This window comes from Pezoporus occidentalis, unplaced genomic scaffold (assembly GCF_034315485.1).
Source record: "Pezoporus occidentalis ecotype Australia unplaced genomic scaffold, CSIRO_AGI_Poc_V1 ctg258, whole genome shotgun sequence".
In the NCBI taxonomy this organism is placed as follows: Eukaryota; Metazoa; Chordata; class Aves; order Psittaciformes; family Psittacidae; genus Pezoporus; species Pezoporus occidentalis.
In genome coordinates, this window is record NW_026914480.1 from 22,279 (window position 1) to 39,512 (window position 17,234).

The following is a 17,234-nucleotide window of genomic DNA, read 5'->3' on the forward strand; positions in this document are numbered from 1 at the left end:
GCAGATGCTGCACCCTGTTGGGGTGCCCTGCTGCAGATGCTGCACCCTGTTGGGGTGCCCTGCTGCTCGCACCGTGCCAGGGAGCTGACTGCGGTCCCCAGCACCCCCAGCGGGGTGGGTGGACAAGGCGGATGGGGGGAGCCCCCAGAACGGGCCCTACGACCCGTGCCTGTCTTCTCCCACCCCCAGGACTCGAACCTGCGGCCACAGGGTCCCAGGTGGGCAGGACCGCTCCTTCCGGCCTGCCGTCAGGGGGCGGAGCCTGGCGCCGTGCCCTGCCCTGATTGGTCTTTGCTGTGTGAAAGGCGTCCTGCGCGGGAGATCCACACGTGGCGGCGCGCCCAGAAAGCAGCGCGGCGTGTTCGGGGTGCAGGTCTGTGGCAAGCGGTGGGGCTCTGTGGGGTGGAGCAGGGGGCAGCTTCCTGCTGCAGGCAGGGGAGTTTAAGCCGCTGTGAGCTCAAACCAGGAGCACAGGGCTGAAAGGGGGTGGGTTTGCCTTTGGGTGAAGCACGGCTCCCTCCGTGCGGCCTGGGAGCAATGTGGCGGGGCAAGTCCTGCCTTTCCCCCCCCCCCCTTTCCTGCTGGCCTTGTGCCTGCTGCTTTGCAAGCATGGGAAAGGAAATACCTGTGGGTTTACTCCCTAGTGGAGCTGGGAGATAAACTCCCTTTTGTTGTCTCCGGCCCACCCTTGTGCCCAGCTGCAGGTGGAGGTGCATGTTGTGCAGCACAGAGTGGGGAGAGGGGTCAGGGTATCCGTGTTCATGCACTGCTCATCCATGTCTTGGTTGGGGTTTCAGGAGCTACAGGCCATCAAAACCAGAGTGATGGAGAAGGCTGAGAGCATGAAGAAGGTGCAGCTGGAAGCTGAGAGCAGCCTTCCTGGGAACTCGGAGCCAGGTATGGGCTGTTCCTGGGTGCTGCTGTACACCCAGGGACATGGCTGGGGCACAGGGTGGGAGCTGGAGCCAGAGCATGTGGCTGTGCCTCTCTGGACAGCCTGGGGCTGGACACTGAAGGTGAATGAAGGATAGGGTCCCAGGTGTGGCATGGTGCTAATGCAAGTTATATCCACTCTTACCTCATATGTGTGCAGGCAAAGCTGCAGTAAATTGATTACATTTAATTCAGTTAATTAATTGAGTTTAGCGCCAACAGCCTCAACAGAGCAGTTACGCTGTGGTTTGGGTTGTATTCTGAAGAGAAAGAGGGCAAAGGGGATGGAGGAGGCAGATGCAGTAGTGTGGGGATTTGATGTGCCTGGATGTGACAGGGGACCTGGGGAGCTTTGCAGTATGTCAGCTTGGTGGTGGTTGTTGTGGTAGCAGACCTCCACCAGCAGGACAAAGCAACCCTTGTTTCTGCAGGTGTCTCCTCAAAGGAAATCCATAACAAGGCAGAGTCTGACCAGAAATCCATCTATGTGGGCAACGTAAGTGGGAAAGCCTGGAGCGGACCCCATCTTCCCTGCTCCTGGTCCAGTTGGACATATGCCTGAGATCCCTCACACAGGGTACATCCACCCCGCAGTGAAGGCTGGCTGGTTCGATCCCAAATGCTTCTCCTCTGCCCAGCCCAGACTGGGATTGTGGCTCAGCATCTCCTTATGGTTTCCAACCACTTGCAGATAATCTGTTGTGTCAGCTCCCCAAAATGCCCTGCTGGAAGCTGCGGGGTTTGTGTTGTTGCTTGTGCCCCCAAAGCCAGGGGAGCTGTCTCTTGGGTTTGGGTTTCCAGGCTGGAGCATTCAGCTGGAAGGGACCTTCTGAACCTCAGGAGATGGTGCGAGAAGGGTCAGCTGGGTCCTTAGTCTCGGTGATGGTGTGTGAATGTAGACCCATAGGCTATGGGGGGCTGGCTGGTGGCACTGGAGGAGTTGAGACTGTCTTTGCAGGTGGATTATGGGGCCACGGCGGAAGAGCTGGAGTCTTTCTTCCTTTGCTGCGGGAAGATCAAAAGAGTGACCATCATCTGCGACAGGTTCTCGGGGTACCCCAAAGGGTCAGTGCTGCGCTGCTGGGGTCTCCAGGGTGCTGCCCTGTGCTCCCCATCCTGTGGGAGCAGTGGGGTGTCCCTGGGGCTGTGCTCACCCCATCCCATTGCAGGTATGCCTACATTGAGTTTGAAGAGCAGAGCTCTATGAAGGCTGCAATGTCGCTGAACAGGATCTTGTTCAGAGGCCGTGTGATTAAGGTAAGCAGCACCCTGGGGTGCTGCATGCATTTCTCCCATCTCTGTGTGCATGGGGCTGTGCTGACCATCGGCACTGGCTGATCCACACTTTGCCTTCCAGGTACTCCCCAAAAGAACCAACTTGCCAGGCATCAACACCACCAACCGTGGCGGTTACCAGGGCCACTTCCAAGCCTGCAGACGGATGACCCAGTGGGCATCCTCCTATGGAAAGCAGTCCACAAGCGCATGAGGGAGGGAATATGGGTACGTGGCCAGCTGGGGGAGTTCCTGTGTATTTGGGTAAGACCCCTGGAGGAGCTGCCCCTTGTTCTGGTCGTGCTCAGCTTCTTGGCTCTGCAGCTGGAATGGGTGGGAGGAAGGAGAAGGGCTCAGGCCCATTCTGTGCTGTAAACATCATCCCCGTGCCTGTGCACTTGGGGGGGTGGCGTGTGGGGTGAAGGACCAAAGTGAGCCCCCAGTGATGGCACAGCAAACCCATCCATGCTGCAGTCGCTGCATTCCCAGTGCAGGCCTGGAGCTATTCTCCAACACACCTCCTGCTGCTGCTCATACATGTGTGAGCTCACTGTGGATTAGCTTCACTGATGCCCCAGTGCCTTTGGCACTGTGGGAAGAAGCAGAGAAGAGCTCTGGGGGTGAAAGAAGCACCTGGAAATCTGCTGCTGTCTCCTTGTCCCTGCGGGGACTTCAGTGGTCACTGGCTCCCAGCCTGACCAGTGCAAGCTGTGCCTGGCTTTGGAGGCTTAGTCTTGGTTATCTGGGGCAGAAGGGTGAATCCAGCTCTTGGAGGGGTGAAGGAGCTGGTTTTGGCACAGTTGACAGCTGAGCAACGCACCTGTGCTTCAGGATGCTGTTTTTGTTGTTCTTTAGGGGTTGGGCAAAGATGCTGCCTTACTACATACCAGAAAGCGTTGGACTACCCTGGTGATGCCGACTGGGCTGAAATGAGGAAATGGGATTGGAGAGATTTAAAAACATGCGTAGCCAAAAAAGATTAATTTGAACAATGCCATCTGCTTAGCTGTGAGGATTACTGGTAAAGCAGCCATGTGCCTGGCAGTGGAAGACTGGGTCTGCTCCATCTGCACATCCTGACAGCATCCCAGAGGGACTCGCCTTAGGTTTGCTATGGGGTTTCCATCAAGTACAGTCTTATTCCAGAGAACACTCTACCCTCAGGAGGGAAGAGATGCCCCAAACCATCAAGGCTCATTCTCATCCCGTGGACAAAGGCTGCACTAGAAGGTTTGGTTTAGCTTCTCGCTGTCCAGATATCCTTCATGACCTATGAGGATGCTCAACCCGTGAAGGTCCTTCAGCTTTGCCAGCATTTTGTACAGAAGCTGGATGCTGCTGTCTCTTGCTTGTAAGAAAGACCTTTCCAAAGACTCTTCTCCAGATCAGTGGAGAAAGTCCTGGGTTGTGGCTCTAGATCTGACTGCTGGGGAGCTTCATCAGCCTTGTGCATTTCTGACCTTCCTCTTGGGAAGAGAATGGAGCCAATTGTGTGGTCTGGGTCTGTTTTTTAGCTCACTGCTCTTGTACATGTAATAACTAGGGAAGGGGAGAAAACCACCCCTTGCTGTTTCTGTGGAAGCCTCTGTATCTCTCTGATGCCTAAACAAAACCTGGGTGTTACAAAATCCTTCCCTCTTATTTAAGAAGTCAACAACCCCTTTGTCCCTGTTCCTGCTTGTACCCCAAAGTTGTAGGGATCAGTGGGTGCTGCCAACTCGTCTTTCCACTTTATTTCTCACAAAACCATCTCCACTGTTGCAAATTTGGTCTGATCTTCCTCTTTACTCCCCTCAGGAGTCCCTGGGTGGGAATGGTGTAAGCTCAGCTGAGTGAAGTTCTGCACTGAAATCGGTTTTATTATGCAATTCTCACACTAATCTTTGGTTAGGATTCCTCCAACCCCAATGTGACTGATTCCTAAAGCAGCTTTTCACAGCTCAGGAGGCATTGCCAGCATAAAGAGCCCAGTGATTTGCCCCCTTGAAACCTAAAAGACTTCTCTTTGTTTTAAAGCTGGTGGCTTTAACCCTCAATGTTGTGGTGATTTTGTGCCTTTCCCAAGACTGGCCTCTATCTGAGCTACACCTTAAGTTTAGACTTAGAAAAAGTATTTTTTCTTAGGCTTTAAACTTTCACTTTAGTATCTTTGTAAATTTTTTTTTTTTCACTTTAAACAAAAATTACTTTTGGGTATTTGGATTCTGAAATGCTGAATTCCCTCTCTGAAGTGAAAAGAGTGAAGATGTACAGGAAGATGTTTTGGAATAGCAGTCTGCAGCTGTGTGTTAGATGGTGGGAGAGGCTTCAGCACTTTCTGATGATCTGGGAGGTTGTTGATTTAAATGTATGGAAGCTCTGTTTCAGAAGGTATTGCAAATGTCACTTTAAAATAAATTACCCTGCTGTGTGAACATAGTCTGCAGTGAGACTGGAGTTGACTCAACACTGACCTGGCTTTCTCCAGGCTTCTTGTATCCTTTGGAGCTGTACAACTACTTAATTATCCTTCTCAGCTTATGTTTTATAGATTTTTAACTTATTAGATGCTTAAGCACAGACTGCTGCATGTGGGGCAGGAAAAACTTGGAGTAGAGGTGTGTGACCAAGTAGCTGGTTAGTGCCTATGCCTGCCTGTGTTACTTCTGCTGACCATGCTGTAGCTGCACAGCCTTGTGTAGTATGAATGTACTGCACAAGCAATTAAGAAGCTTTTCTAGCCTACTTTGTGGGGTTTTCCTATACAAATACCTGGTATTGATTTGGCAGTCTTTAATTACAACAGCAGAGAGCTGCAGGGGGAGGAGATGCTAATAGAGATTAGTTTGGGATGAGCCAGGCAGCTGTGCAATCCTGTCTTAATCTTTTTGTGTGGATTTATCCCAGCTGTGCTACCTGGGCTAGAAATAGCTGTTAAGTGTGCTTGGCCAGCCTGAATGAGGTGTGAGTGTGAATATCAGGAGGTGCTCTTAAATGTGAGTCACCCAAAGACCTTCCCCAGGAAGGGAAGATCAGTGCAAGGTTTGATTGGGTTCAAGGTGCTGTTTTGAGACCAGCTGTTTGCTATTGGCAGAGCTCTCTCAAGTATGTAAACAGTGTCTGGGGGTGTAGAGAAACCTGAAGCCTTCAGCTGACTTGCAGAGTTTTCTCTTTCCAAGAACTAATGGAGTAAGTACATACAGATCTGAGTGCTCCTAACAGGAAAACCAGGACAAAAGCCCAAGTATGTTTGAAGTGAGCATTGCTTGTGATGTTCCTGTCAGAATGAACAGTCCTGAGCAAAGAGGGGTGAAAAAGAGCAAAAGGACTTCTGTGGCTGATGTGCTTCCCCTGCTTCAGAGGAACTGCTCTGAAGCACCAGTGCTTCTGAGGATCAATGTCACTCTGCATCTCAGCTGACTGAAATCTAGGTTGACCTAATAATAATCACTTAGCTGCCTCTTGTGCAGCTGTTCTTGCTCTAATCATCAGCACAGCAGGAACTGCTGTTTTTACACAAAGCTCAATTTCTACAGAAACATCTGACTTGCACAGAAGCACAGCTGCATGCATTTCTGCAGGGAACAAACCTATCTGACACAGGCTGACCTTCCTGAAGGAAGAGCTGGCTCTCACATGTTGCCTGAAGGCATAAAGATGAACAGTGATGTCTGTGCTATACTCAGGTTTGCTGGAGATGAAATGCATGAAGACCTTGCAGGTGTCCAGTTTATTTACACAGAATAAATTTAAAATATTGCACAGAACAAAGACAATATATACATCACTTTATGCACACCGCTGCACATGGGAGATGTCCTCAACACATGGATAAGGGGCAGTGCTTCAGCACACCTGCATCATCATGGAGTTCACCATATTATCAAAAGCCCTAGAGAAGGGAATGAACACAGAATATTAGAGGAAGCAGCTAGTTCTGCCCAGCACACCTATTGTAACAAAGGCAATGGCTAACAATGTCTTTTGCTGGTTAACAAGATGGTTTTCCCTATGCTGAATGCCCTGTTTTATTCTTTAACTATGCTTTGTTGGGTAAGTAATGACTTTTAACTAAGCTAAAGTAAGGATAGGTTTCACCCTAGCTGCAGACCTCAGCAAAGTGTAAGAAGGTGTTTTTGCCCAGGCAACAGAAGGTCCAAACATTACTAAAATCCCCTGTGAGATTACAGGTAAGAAATGGGAGGCACTGGCCCTTCCAATTACACGTGTCCTTACTCAAGGATAAGCCCTGAACAAGTGCAGTTGTTCACTTTTTAACCTGCTCTGCTTACAGGTATGTTTATTTCTGTCACCTACGAAACAGGTGATGTTTTTTTTTCTCTCCAAGAAACAAATTTTCTTGCATCAGTGTTTCTACAACCAGTTCTGAGGTAGGAGTGAGGCAGTCATGAGACTATCAGTTTTCTGTTACACAGAAATGGCCCAAAGGCAACACAGCTCTTCTCCAGTTAGGCATGAACATCTGAAATGGTCAGCCACAGGGGTCATGCTCTTGCTGCTGTTACATTGTGGGTATACTGCAAGTTCCAGAAAGATGACAAATATTAGTATGCTCAACTCACCTGGAATGGATACGGTCCCCGGGGTTATAAAAGGGGTTACACATTATATCTGTATATGAATTGTGCAGCTTTCGGAACATCTGAAAAGAGATTGTAGTTTAATTAATACTTTTTTTGCTTCTCAGCACTTTATGAATAAGTAGCAAAAAACACTGATTGGTAAGTCATGCTCACGTCCTGCACTTACACTGCGGATCTCGTTGTCTCGAAGTGCTGTGTTTGAAGAATCCACCACCATAACAAACTTCACCCTGGAATTTGTCACATAGCCGTATCTGTGCAGCTGTTAAGGCAAGTGCTTCTGACACACCGGAGCCTGGCAAAGCAACTGATGCAGGCTGACATAAACTCAAAGAAACAAGCTGAGAGGAAACAACACATTCTTGCTGTGCCCAGCACGTAGCTAGGACTAGATGAGGTAAGCAAGATGCTATTTGGCAGGAACTGAATCCCTTTTCTATCTGACTTCTTCCATCTTTCATAACTCCAGGACAAGCTTGCTCCTATACTGGCCAGTAAGGCATGCCTCGCAATTTCAAAAGTCAGCCTCCCCCTAGCTATTTTGGGGAAACCATTTTAATGACACAGCCAACTTATTTATTCTTTGGGAGACGTTCCAATGTCAGCCAGTGTGGCTGATCTGAAACTTCAAAAATGAACAACCAGGTTATAAAAACCCAGAATTCAGGCCTGCAGATAACTCCCATCTGTGGGATTCAGAGGAAAAGATGAAGAAAGCTCAAAGATCAATTCTGTGACTTATAAACATGGCCATGGAGTATAAAGAAATCAGACCACATTTAGGTACACGGGATTTAGGTACTTTGCCAGAGACCTTCACACTCCTGCTACTTTCACTGGTGGTATTAAAGAGTTTAAGCTTTATTCTAGTCAGTCAAGTGTTTTAGCCAAGCAGGGACTAAAGCACCCAGTCAGTGAAAGGTGAAGTCTAGTTGGACCAGGCACTCATCATACATTGCACTCCCTCATGTAGGGTAAAAGTAGGGTTTTCCACTGCCCGGTGGGCAGTGAAGCAGCTTCTGAACTGACCAAGGCACCAAACCTGAGCCTCTATGTGACAAACTGGTCAGTGAACAAGGACATGTGTTTTATGCTGATGTCTTTAATACAGCACCAAGTAGGAAGAAAGGCTTTCTATGCAGAGCCCCTTCCAAGAAAGAAGGGGCTTCTATAAATACATAAATAAATGCACAATAATACATGTAAATAAATACATATAAATACATAAATAAACACAAAATGGCATGGGAAAAGGCATCAGAAAGATACACCTTGTAGTCCTCAGTGGGGTAGAGGAGCCCTAGGTACAGTTCCCTCTGATCTACGAGGGCCTTGCCCATTGCAGAGATCTTTTCATCCACGACATCAAGTGAAGTGTGCACGGTGTAGTGGAACTTCAGCTCGTTCTCAGTTGGAACGCTCCGGATGTACAGGGGATAGTTCTGAGGAGCAGAGCAAACTACACTGAGTAGGAGTGTCCGCTCTGCTGTACAAGTGATGCCACGACAGTGCTCCTACCCAAAGAACTGCTGCTGTCAGAAGTAAGGTATTGTAAGCATTTCACATGCACAGCTCCCCTTTACACCTTGTAGCACTTGTGCAGATCTCCATATACCAGCACCAGGAGAATCAGCTGCAAAAGGGAGGCACTGCACAAGGCTCAGGTCTCTCCACTGTTTGACCTGCCCCAGCAGAGCCTCTCTCCCCCTCTTTCTGAGGAAAACCCACCTCTTCCCCTGGCAGCATAACACCACAGGGCACCCTCACGCTGCCCCTGCAGTCACTGCCCTGGTCCCAGCCAGCTCACTTCCAGCTCCAGTGCCTGCCCTGCTCCCCCACATACCCACCAAGGCTCTGTCCCACTCCCTTCACCCCTACTTATGCGCCACAACCTGGGACCCGGCCCTTTCCCATCACCCCTACCCCACAACCAGCCCCACGGCCCCAGTCCTGCTCCCTTCCTTGCTTCTGCTAGGCCCCACAACCACAGACCCACACGCTCTCCACTCACCTCTCCTCTCCTCATGCCCCATAGCTCCCCCGCCACCTTCAGGCCCCACAACCTGAGATCTCCCCTCACCCTTCCTCAGGCCCCACTGCTGCACTTGACCCCCTGCCACCCTCAGGCCCCACAACCTGAGATCTCCCCTCACCCTTCCTCAGGCCCCACTGCTGCACTTGACCCCCTGCCACCCTCAGGCCCCACAACCTGAGATCTCCCCTCACCCTTCCTCAGGCCCCACTGCTGCACTTGACCCCCTGCCACCCTCAGGCCCCACAACCTGATCTCTCCCCTCACCCTTCCTCAGGCCCCACTGCTGCACTTGACCCCCTGCCACCCTCAGGCCCCACAACCTGAGATCTCCCCTCACCCTTCCTCAGGCCCCACTGCTGCACTTGACCCCCTGCCACCCTCAGGCCCCACAACCTGAGATCTCCCCTCACCCTTCCTCAGGCCCCACTGCTCCACTTGACCCCCTGCCACCCTCAGGCCCCACAACCTGAGATCTCCCCTCACCCTTCCTCAGGCCCCACTGCTGCACTTGACCCCCTGCCACCCTCAGGCCCCACAACCTGAGATCTCCCCTCACCCTTCCTCAGGCCCCACTGCTGCACTTGACCCCCTGCCACCCTCAGGCCCCACAACCTGAGATCTCCCCTCACCCTTCCTCAGGCCCCACTGCTCCACTTGACCCCCTGCCACCCTCAGGCCCCACAACCTGAGATCTCCCCTCACCCTTCCTCAGGCCCCACTGCTGCACTTGACCCCCTGCCACCCTCAGGCCCCACAACCTGATCTCTCCCCTCACCTCCCCTGAGGCCCCACAGCTCCCGTGCCCCACAACCCGAGGCCCATCCCCACTCCATCCGCCCCTGCTCCGGCCCCACAGCCCGAGGTCCATCCCCACCTCCTTGGCGATCACGGCGATGCACACCGCCATCTTGTCCCCGCCTCCACCGCGCGTCCCGTCACGCGGGCCGCCTGTCACGTGAGGCGCGGCAGCAGCGCGGTGCGGCGGTTGCCATGGCGAAGGCGGTGCTGGTGCCGCTGGGCCTGTGCTGGGCCCTAGGCCTCGCCGCGGCCTCCGCGCCCCCCAACATCGTCCTGCTCCTCATGGACGACGTGAGTGGGGCCGGGGGGGGGGGAAGCCTGTGGTGGTCCGTGTCACTGGGAGGAAGTCGCTTGTGGGGGGTGACGCTGAGGGGGATTTGGGTCCATGGGAAGGGGCCGGTGTGGCTGAGGTAAAGTGGGGACTCGGCTCCATAGAGTGCGTGTTATGGGGTGTGGGCTGCGGTGGGTCACTGGGGTGGGAGCAGGGCCCTTGTGGTGAGGGGGGGCTCCCAGGGCTGGCGGAGGGGCGCCTGTGGGGTTCTATGAGGGGCATGGTTTGAGCACCGGCACCCTGTGGGCATGGCTGCTGTCAAACGCGTTGCGCTGGTGTATGGGGAGTGTGTGTGGTGTGTGCGTGGTGGTGGTCCCTGAGCTCACTGGGGTATTGAGGCGCATGGGCAGGGGTCCAAAGCTGCACTGGTGCAGTTTCATCAGGTTGGTTCCCCATGAGCCTTACCCTGCAAATTACGCTGGGTTTGGGTGTCCTAAGTGCACATCCAGGGGCGATTTTGGGCCTGGAGAGGCTTCTCTTTTGCGAGTGCGTCTTGAGCATTTGTTTGCTTCATTGTGCTCCATCAGCTCCATCTCAGTCCTGCAGAGCTATCCCTGATGTGAATGGAATCATAGAACCATAGAATAGTTAGGGTTGGAAAGGACCTTAAGATCATCCAGTTCCAACCCCCCTGCCATGGGCAGGGACACCTCACACTAAACCATGGCACCCAAGGGCATGGGGCCCTGGTGTTCTTTGTGGGCATGATCCAGCCTAGGTTACAGTTCCCAGATTCACACATCATCCCTTCCAGGGCTTCATATTCAGCCCGTGTGATGGCACGTGAGCAGGGTCTGCCGTGATTCATGGTCAGAGGCCTCCAGCACAGTGATTCAGGTGTGGGTTGATGTGGCGGTCTGGAAAAGTTTGATTGAAATAAGCAGGAATATCTGAATAAGCCTGTAAGGACTTCGTGTAAGTACTTCCTCATGCTCAGTTGCTTTCTTCCTCATTTCCTTTCCTAATTTTGTGTAAAAAGTGGTGAAGAAATGGTGGTAGGTCTGGTGTACCCCTGCCCTGCCCCTCCTTCAGGACAGAACTTCCCGAGGTGATTTGTGCTGGAGACTGCACACAAACCCCTTGTTATTCTTCATGCCCTGCTGAAAACAAGTGAGACTTCTCAGACCTGTACAGTCAAGCCCATGCACAAGCCTTTTGGAAGAGGTGCATACAACACCTACATACCTTACAGGTTTAATAATGTCATCTATTAGTCCATTTATAATGACTGAGCATGATGAGAAATGAACTCCGCAGTCCTTGGCAAAGGATTCCCCTGGCTGGTGCATGTTGAAAAACAGGGTGTCTCGGTGATTTTCAAGCCTTGGTAGAATCACCCTGAAGTTAAGGCTTGGTTTTGTAGCCTACAAAAATAATCGTGACAATATCTTCCAATAACAGCAATGGAGGTATCTGTAGTAGCACTGAATAAGGTTCGTCTACAAGTGTAGAGGAATAAACTCCCAAGATGTTTAAGGAAATGTTTTAGAAACCCACACTTACCTCTTGAAAAACTTAACCAGAAGAAAACTAATTCTGCTAAATTTTGCCTTCTGAACTGAGGGGGAGGGGAAAAAAAAAAGGCAATAAATCACTAAAAAATGGAAATAATCACAGATTTATTTCCAATTAAAAGTCTTTTCACTTTTGCAGCCTGGGGTGGTCTTAGCCACCTGGGCAAGGAAATATGTTATTTTCCAACACAATCCTGTTGCTGGCATCTTCCTGGTTTGCTTCTGTCCTGAATACTTTGGTGTCATCTGTCAGGTGTGTTTGTGGTAGGAACGTGTTGTGTTCTGTTTTAAGCTGCATGTGTTTTAAGCAAATGAGGGTGGGTGTGTGCCTCGAAGGGTGGGCAAGCTCTTATCGCCTGTTTGGCTCCTTCTGGGGATTCAGCATGACTGGTTTTCATTGTGTTTCTACACTCCAATACAAGATAATTACCTTGTAAGACGAGTTTTTCTGCCCAGCTGAGCCTTCGGCAGTCCATCTCAATTCCCCATTCAGGAATATGCCCCCCACACATCTCCTTTCCCAGCTGGCATTTGTAATATTCAAGATGAAAGTTCCTTGGGACAGTGATTATCCCACTCCAGAAGTGTTGTTACAGTGTGAGACATGATAAGGTACAGATCCTGACTGAACCTTCTATGAACTATCTATTTATTTGATAATGTGTTAGTTAAAAATGCATCTCCATGGTCTTTTTTACTTTAATCCTTCAGTAACTTCTGTGATTGTGAACTGGAACAACACGATACTGTTTTTCTCTTTCTTCCTTGATGATAAAGATACTGAAGAATGGAGAATTGGGTGGTGATCCCACTGAATTCATTTTAATTCCACATCCTAGTGGTAGGCTGTAATGTTTATTTGCTCCTTGCTCCAACCTCAGCAGACAGCTCTGCAGCTCTCCAATAGTTTTCTTTTCCAAACTGCACCACTGCAGTGTAAATGTTGGACTCTCAGATGGGGCCAAACAGATGGCTTTCTAAAAACCTCAGTACGTTACACCCTCTCTATCAGTTGCTCACCTGATACGCATCTATATTAAAGAAAGCTATTGCCTTTTTTAAAGCATAATATAATCTCTAGCAACCATGGTGCCTAATTGCTCATTAAATTGTTCCCTTCTAGAACCTTCTGTTTTAAGTCAGTTTTATTTGTATTATTACCAGTAATAGTTTTCAGCAATGAATGTAGACAGCATGATAGTAATTTTATGATTCTCCTGGGGTATGACCCCTCATATGCCCGGAGAAGATGCAGGGTGAAACCCCACTGTCTTACAAATAAGCAAGACACTGGTTTCTCCACATTTCAAGACGTGATGCCTCTGTCAGGTTTCTCTCCAGAACTTGCTTCTCAAATAAATGCTTCCTCCCTTTTCCTGCAGCACTTCTTTGGGGTTTAGAGCTTTGCTTTGCATTTCTAGTTACATATACACAGATGGATTGCCAGGTCCAGCAGGCTGAGGTGGAGTCCTGGGATCCACTGCAAAGAGAGCCAGGGGCTGAACGGTCAGACTTTGCAGCTGTACAACACCGATTATATCACTTGTAACTTCCTTGTCCTTCTTCACACGTGTGCTTGCCAGTCATCCAGCGCTTGAGTAAGAGTGAAGGCATTAGGGTGCTTACCCAGTTCTGCTACAAGTGTTTTAATGGCTATTAGCAAGTCAGTTAATCTCATGTGTGCCTTGGTTTCCCATTCCTCAGTAAGAAGTGTAATAGTTCCCTGCTTCACAGGGTTGGGGAAGATAATTTTTATCACGTTTGTGAAGTGCTCCCTAAGTAGGGAGATGAGCACTATAAAGATTTAGAAATGAAGGGATACAATAACGGTGTTTTGTGGGCCCAGAAGCATTGTTGTGGAAGAGTAAAAGTACTTCTACATCTTTTGATGTGTTCTTTTACAGATGGGTTGGGGTGATTTGGGAGTTTTCGGAGAGCCTTCTAAGGAGACTCCTAACTTAGACCAGATGGCTTCAGAAGGGATGCTTTTCCTGGATTTTTATACTGCCAACCCCCTCTGTTCTCCATGTAAGTAAACTTGGGTTTTAAACTAACGTATAAGCGTGCCAGCTTCTGAGAAGTTTGGGATGTTTGACAAACTAGCAACCAAACCAGAAATTACCCTCAGGGCAGCGTTTGGATTTGGTGCTTTGATCTTGCATTTTGCTCCCTTTTTATTTATGTTTTGATTGGAAAACCGACAATCTTCAGTCCATACAAAGCACTGTTTTAGTGATCAAATCAGTCTAGCTAAAGGAATATTTACAACATTATGGTGCGGTATTCTAAAAACTGCAGTCATTGCGTTTTTTTTCATCTTTCTTATTTTGGGATAAACAAAGCACTACCTACATTGTTGCTGAACATTGTACATAGTTTGATTCCATTGGTTTTGGTGAGACTTTCTTGCAGCAGGTTGTGCCCTGGTTTTGACCCTCATGGTTTGCAAGATTCTTGGGGAAGGGACAAGAGATAAAAGAAACGTTTGGGTCTGGGAGTCACAGATATTTTTATCATTACTGTTTTTTCTCTGATGTGGGTTTATTTTCTTTCTTTTTTTCCCCCTCTTTCTTTTTTTTTTCAAACCTGATTGGCAGCCAAGATCTGAAATAAAGATGGGGAACAGGAGCTTTCTGTTTGGGCTTTCATTTAGGGTATAATTTGTTAGCGTGCTGATGACGTCCTTGCTGAGAAAAGGCATTTAAAATATGCTGAAGTCCTGCTAAGTCCAGCAGTGGTACTGTATATGCTTAAAGTAAAACATCTGTTTAAACATTCCCTGCAGTCAGGACCTGACTTCTGTTGTCAAAGCTGGACAGCTCTTTCTTCACTATTACATGACTTGTGTTCAGGCAAGCTTAAAAACTTAGCCTTAAGCATCTAATCAGTTCATGTTATGATTTCCTCTTAAATATAAATGTCAGATGTTCCTTTTATAATTACTAAGATAGAAGAGCTGCTACATTGACTATTGAAAGAAAGGATTCTTCAGCAGTGGGTAATTTAAGAGAGGGGCCAAATTTCAGTCGGGTTTGTCCTGGAATAAGTTAAATGGTGTCTTATCAGAATGTGGCTATCTCCATGGCTCACTGGAGAGGGGAGTTCCTGCCTGTTTGAATGTGAGTGATCTTAGTTAGCTGGCTGTGGCAGAAAGACGCTGACATGCTTTAGTCAGCGTGCTGTCCTCAGCCTTAATGTAGTAATGTTAACATTAAGCAGAGAATGCATGTAAAATAAAACATTTTTTTGTTATTTGCAGCCAGGGCAGCACTGTTGACGGGCCGTCTTCCTGTCAGGAATGGATTTTACACCACGAATGCACATGCCAGAAACGGTATGGGCTTCACTCCTGATTTGCCTTCCTCTCTTGATTTCCCTCTGTGCTTTGTAGGAAGTATTGCTCTGAACAAAGGCTTGGCTCGGTGATCTTCCCTATGGATCTTCCAGAGTGGCACAAAAAGATTACCATGTTAACTGCTGGTAATGAGCGTGAAATTTATTGCTTCCTCCTCATCAAGCAGAAAACCTCCTCAAATTAAGAGACATAAACAAGGCTGGTTGATCCATTTGCTTCTGCTGGCTGAGAAGTGTTTCCTCTGGGTGGTCTAATTGGTGTCTGGTGAAAGAAAGTCACATGGGGTGTATGTTAACACCCAGAGTAAAGAACAAGCTGCTTACAGTTTTATTGAGCAGCCAGTTCTCTAACCATTTCAGCCTTGCCAGCACTGTTGTTCCTATGGTGCTTCCAGGGAAGATTACCAGTTCATAATGTCCCATAATGTTCATAATGACATGACACATGCCATGTGCTTGGGCAGGAATCATCAGCTACATGCTGTTTCAGACTATGGATCAGCAAATGCGCTTGGCTGTGTCCATCCTAAGCAAAGTCACACCTTGAATTCTCAAGGGCCAGATAACTGTAGACTGAGAGAGAGGTATCATTTCTTTAAGCTCTTGCAATCTGAGCAAGTTTAGTGGTCATTTGATTCAGGGGAAAAAAGCCTTAGTTTTAGAAAACAGGAAGCAAATTTGCAAGAGTAAAGGAAATTTCAGTGCACACCTACAGCACTTGCTTCCTTTATGACCTGCCCCTTTCAAGGGTCTTAACTTCATCCTGTGATGGCAGCCCCCTTTATTGCTGGCCATGGTGTGCTAATGGGTGTAGATCTGTTGATCTCTCTGAATTAATTTTCTTCATCTCATGACCTGGGAGAACTTCCAAGGAGTTATACTGCTGGGACTTCAAGCTAGTTGCTATTTCTGATCCAGTAACAGTGCTTCTAATGATGGGTAGCCATGAGCTGTTTTCCCTAATATTATTGAGAGTTGGAAAGATTTTTGTTTGTTTTATGCAGCATACACGCCACAGGATATAGTAGGAGGAATCCCAGATTCTGAATTATTGCTTCCAGAGCTGCTGAAGAAAGCTGGCTACATCAATAAGATCATTGGCAAATGGTAAGCTTGCTTTGGGATCTCAGTCTGTGTGTGTGTGTATTGTGAAGGAGCAGCAGAACAACCAGAAGCTCAGATGTCTGACTTTTGAAATTTGTGGTGGATCTTCCCCCCTACTGTGATCAATTTCTGACTTGCTGTCATTACAAGTACATGTAGCTTCATACAAAGACTTGAAGGGGTTTTTGTGTGTGCGTGCATTTATAAACCCTTCACCCTGTGTGCTTTCATCCACTTATCATCCCACTCAATCAAAAACCACCAAGATGTTCTGCTGGAACTTGCCTTGAGCACCTAAGTGCTTTTTATCATTGGCCCTTGCTATATGTTGTGATTTTTTGTTAATACAGTAGTCTAAATTGAGAAAGCTTCTTTTTAGGGGATAGAAGTGTGCGGTGTAGAAATAGAGATGCAGACATCTCTAGGGCTACATTTAAGATTGTTTATCAAGTATAGAAGGTGAGGGTGAATAGGAGTAAGCTTGATCGGCATAGTTGATACCAGATGTTTTAAAAGACCTGGAGGTCTAATCCAATACTCTGTGAATATTGTCCTTTGGCTTTATGGACTTTCATGGAAGTACAGTATAATCTCTGTAGAAGATACAGAACTTCTAAAAATCAATGTTTTGTGATGGCCAGGTTGGTCAGGGCTTTGAGCAACCTGGTTTAATGGAGGATGTCTCTGCCCATGGCACGGAGTTGGAGCTATGTGATCTCTAAGGTCCCTTCCTACCCAAACCATTCTGTGATTCTATATCTGCAAAGAATCAGAAGGGAAAAGCCTGAAAGATACTCATGTCAAACAAGCACGGTGGGATTCCCAATGTAATAGTTGAAATTGGTGCATTTGTAAGATCAGAATTTCAGTTTTTGAGCTGTAATGGAATCCCATGGGGTCTGGGGATCTCTGACCAGTTGATTCACAGTTTGGAAGAGTGCTGTAATACATAAATGCATAAGTAGCAACTTCCAAAGTACATAGACACCAGAGATGTTGACAAGAGTAATCGTTAATGAAGAGAGTTCAGACAGGAGAAGTACTGGGGGGGGATACTGTTAAGGCAAGTAGTAGAATCATAGAATAACTAGGGTTGGAAAGGACCTTAAGATCATCTAATAGGGTACAATTTCTCTTAACAGTTTTGTTAACTAGCTAGAGAAGAGAGAGTTTGAATTGTGGCCAGATTCACCAGTGCTGCTGAAATTGGAAAGCAAGCAAACTAACCTGAGACAGTGAATTATTTATTAACCACAAATCCAAACAGCAGAGTGGCCATGAAGAATCGGATCAGTGGGCTGAACGCA

The 17,234-nt window shown here is 48.2% G+C and overlaps 3 protein-coding genes across 5 annotated transcripts in view; 2 read left to right on the plus strand and 1 right to left on the minus strand.

The window, feature by feature from the left end:
- The first annotated feature begins 837 nt into the window (after window positions 1-837).
- Window positions 838-2,431, plus strand: PABPN1L (PABPN1 like, cytoplasmic). Its single transcript, XM_062623717.1, has 5 exons — window positions 838-897; window positions 1,365-1,429; window positions 1,892-1,998; window positions 2,103-2,190; window positions 2,291-2,431. Exons 1-5 carry the CDS (start codon window positions 843-845, stop codon window positions 2,420-2,422), a joined length of 447 nt encoding a protein of 148 aa, XP_062479701.1. The 5' UTR covers window positions 838-842; the 3' UTR covers window positions 2,423-2,431.
- Window positions 2,432-5,898: 3,467 nt separating this feature from the next.
- TRAPPC2L (trafficking protein particle complex subunit 2L) lies at window positions 5,899-9,786 on the minus strand. The gene is made up of 5 exons (XM_062623679.1): window positions 9,701-9,786; window positions 8,061-8,233; window positions 6,958-7,045; window positions 6,771-6,850; window positions 5,899-6,079 (listed from the first exon to the last, which is right to left on the minus strand). Exons 1-5 carry the CDS (start codon window positions 9,731-9,733, stop codon window positions 6,034-6,036), a joined length of 420 nt encoding a protein of 139 aa, XP_062479663.1. The 5' UTR covers window positions 9,734-9,786; the 3' UTR covers window positions 5,899-6,033.
- A 3-nt stretch (window positions 9,787-9,789) lies between these two features.
- The window catches only part of GALNS (galactosamine (N-acetyl)-6-sulfatase), a 48,785-nt gene continuing 41,340 nt past the window's right edge, over window positions 9,790-17,234 (plus strand). For all 3 annotated transcript variants that reach the window (XM_062623676.1, XM_062623675.1, XM_062623677.1), the window contains exons 1-4: window positions 9,790-9,915; window positions 13,374-13,497; window positions 14,729-14,803; window positions 15,828-15,930. In XM_062623676.1, the coding sequence (XP_062479660.1) occupies window positions 9,817-9,915; window positions 13,374-13,497; window positions 14,729-14,803; window positions 15,828-15,930 (401 nt within the window). In that variant the 5' untranslated portion in view covers window positions 9,790-9,816. The remainder of the gene's footprint in view (window positions 9,916-13,373; window positions 13,498-14,728; window positions 14,804-15,827; window positions 15,931-17,234) is intronic.

Coding starts and splice junctions, on each gene's coding strand:
- PABPN1L (XM_062623717.1), top strand. CDS start 843: ATGAAGAAGGTGCAGCTGGAAGCTGAGAGCAGCCTTCCTGGGAACTCG. Junction 1,999..2,102: donor TTCTCGGGGTACCCCAAAGG/GTCAGTGCTGCG, acceptor ATCCCATTGCAG/GTATGCCTACATTGAGTTTG. Junction 2,191..2,290: donor TCAGAGGCCGTGTGATTAAG/GTAAGCAGCACC, acceptor TTTGCCTTCCAG/GTACTCCCCAAAAGAACCAA.
- TRAPPC2L (XM_062623679.1), bottom strand. CDS start 9,733: ATGGCGGTGTGCATCGCCGTGATCGCCAAGGAG. Junction 7,046..8,060: donor CCCACTGAGGACTACAAGGT/GTATCTTTCTGA, acceptor ACAGCTGCACAG/ATACGGCTATGTGACAAATT. Junction 6,851..6,957: donor GAGACAACGAGATCCGCAGT/GTAAGTGCAGGA, acceptor ATCTCTTTTCAG/ATGTTCCGAAAGCTGCACAA.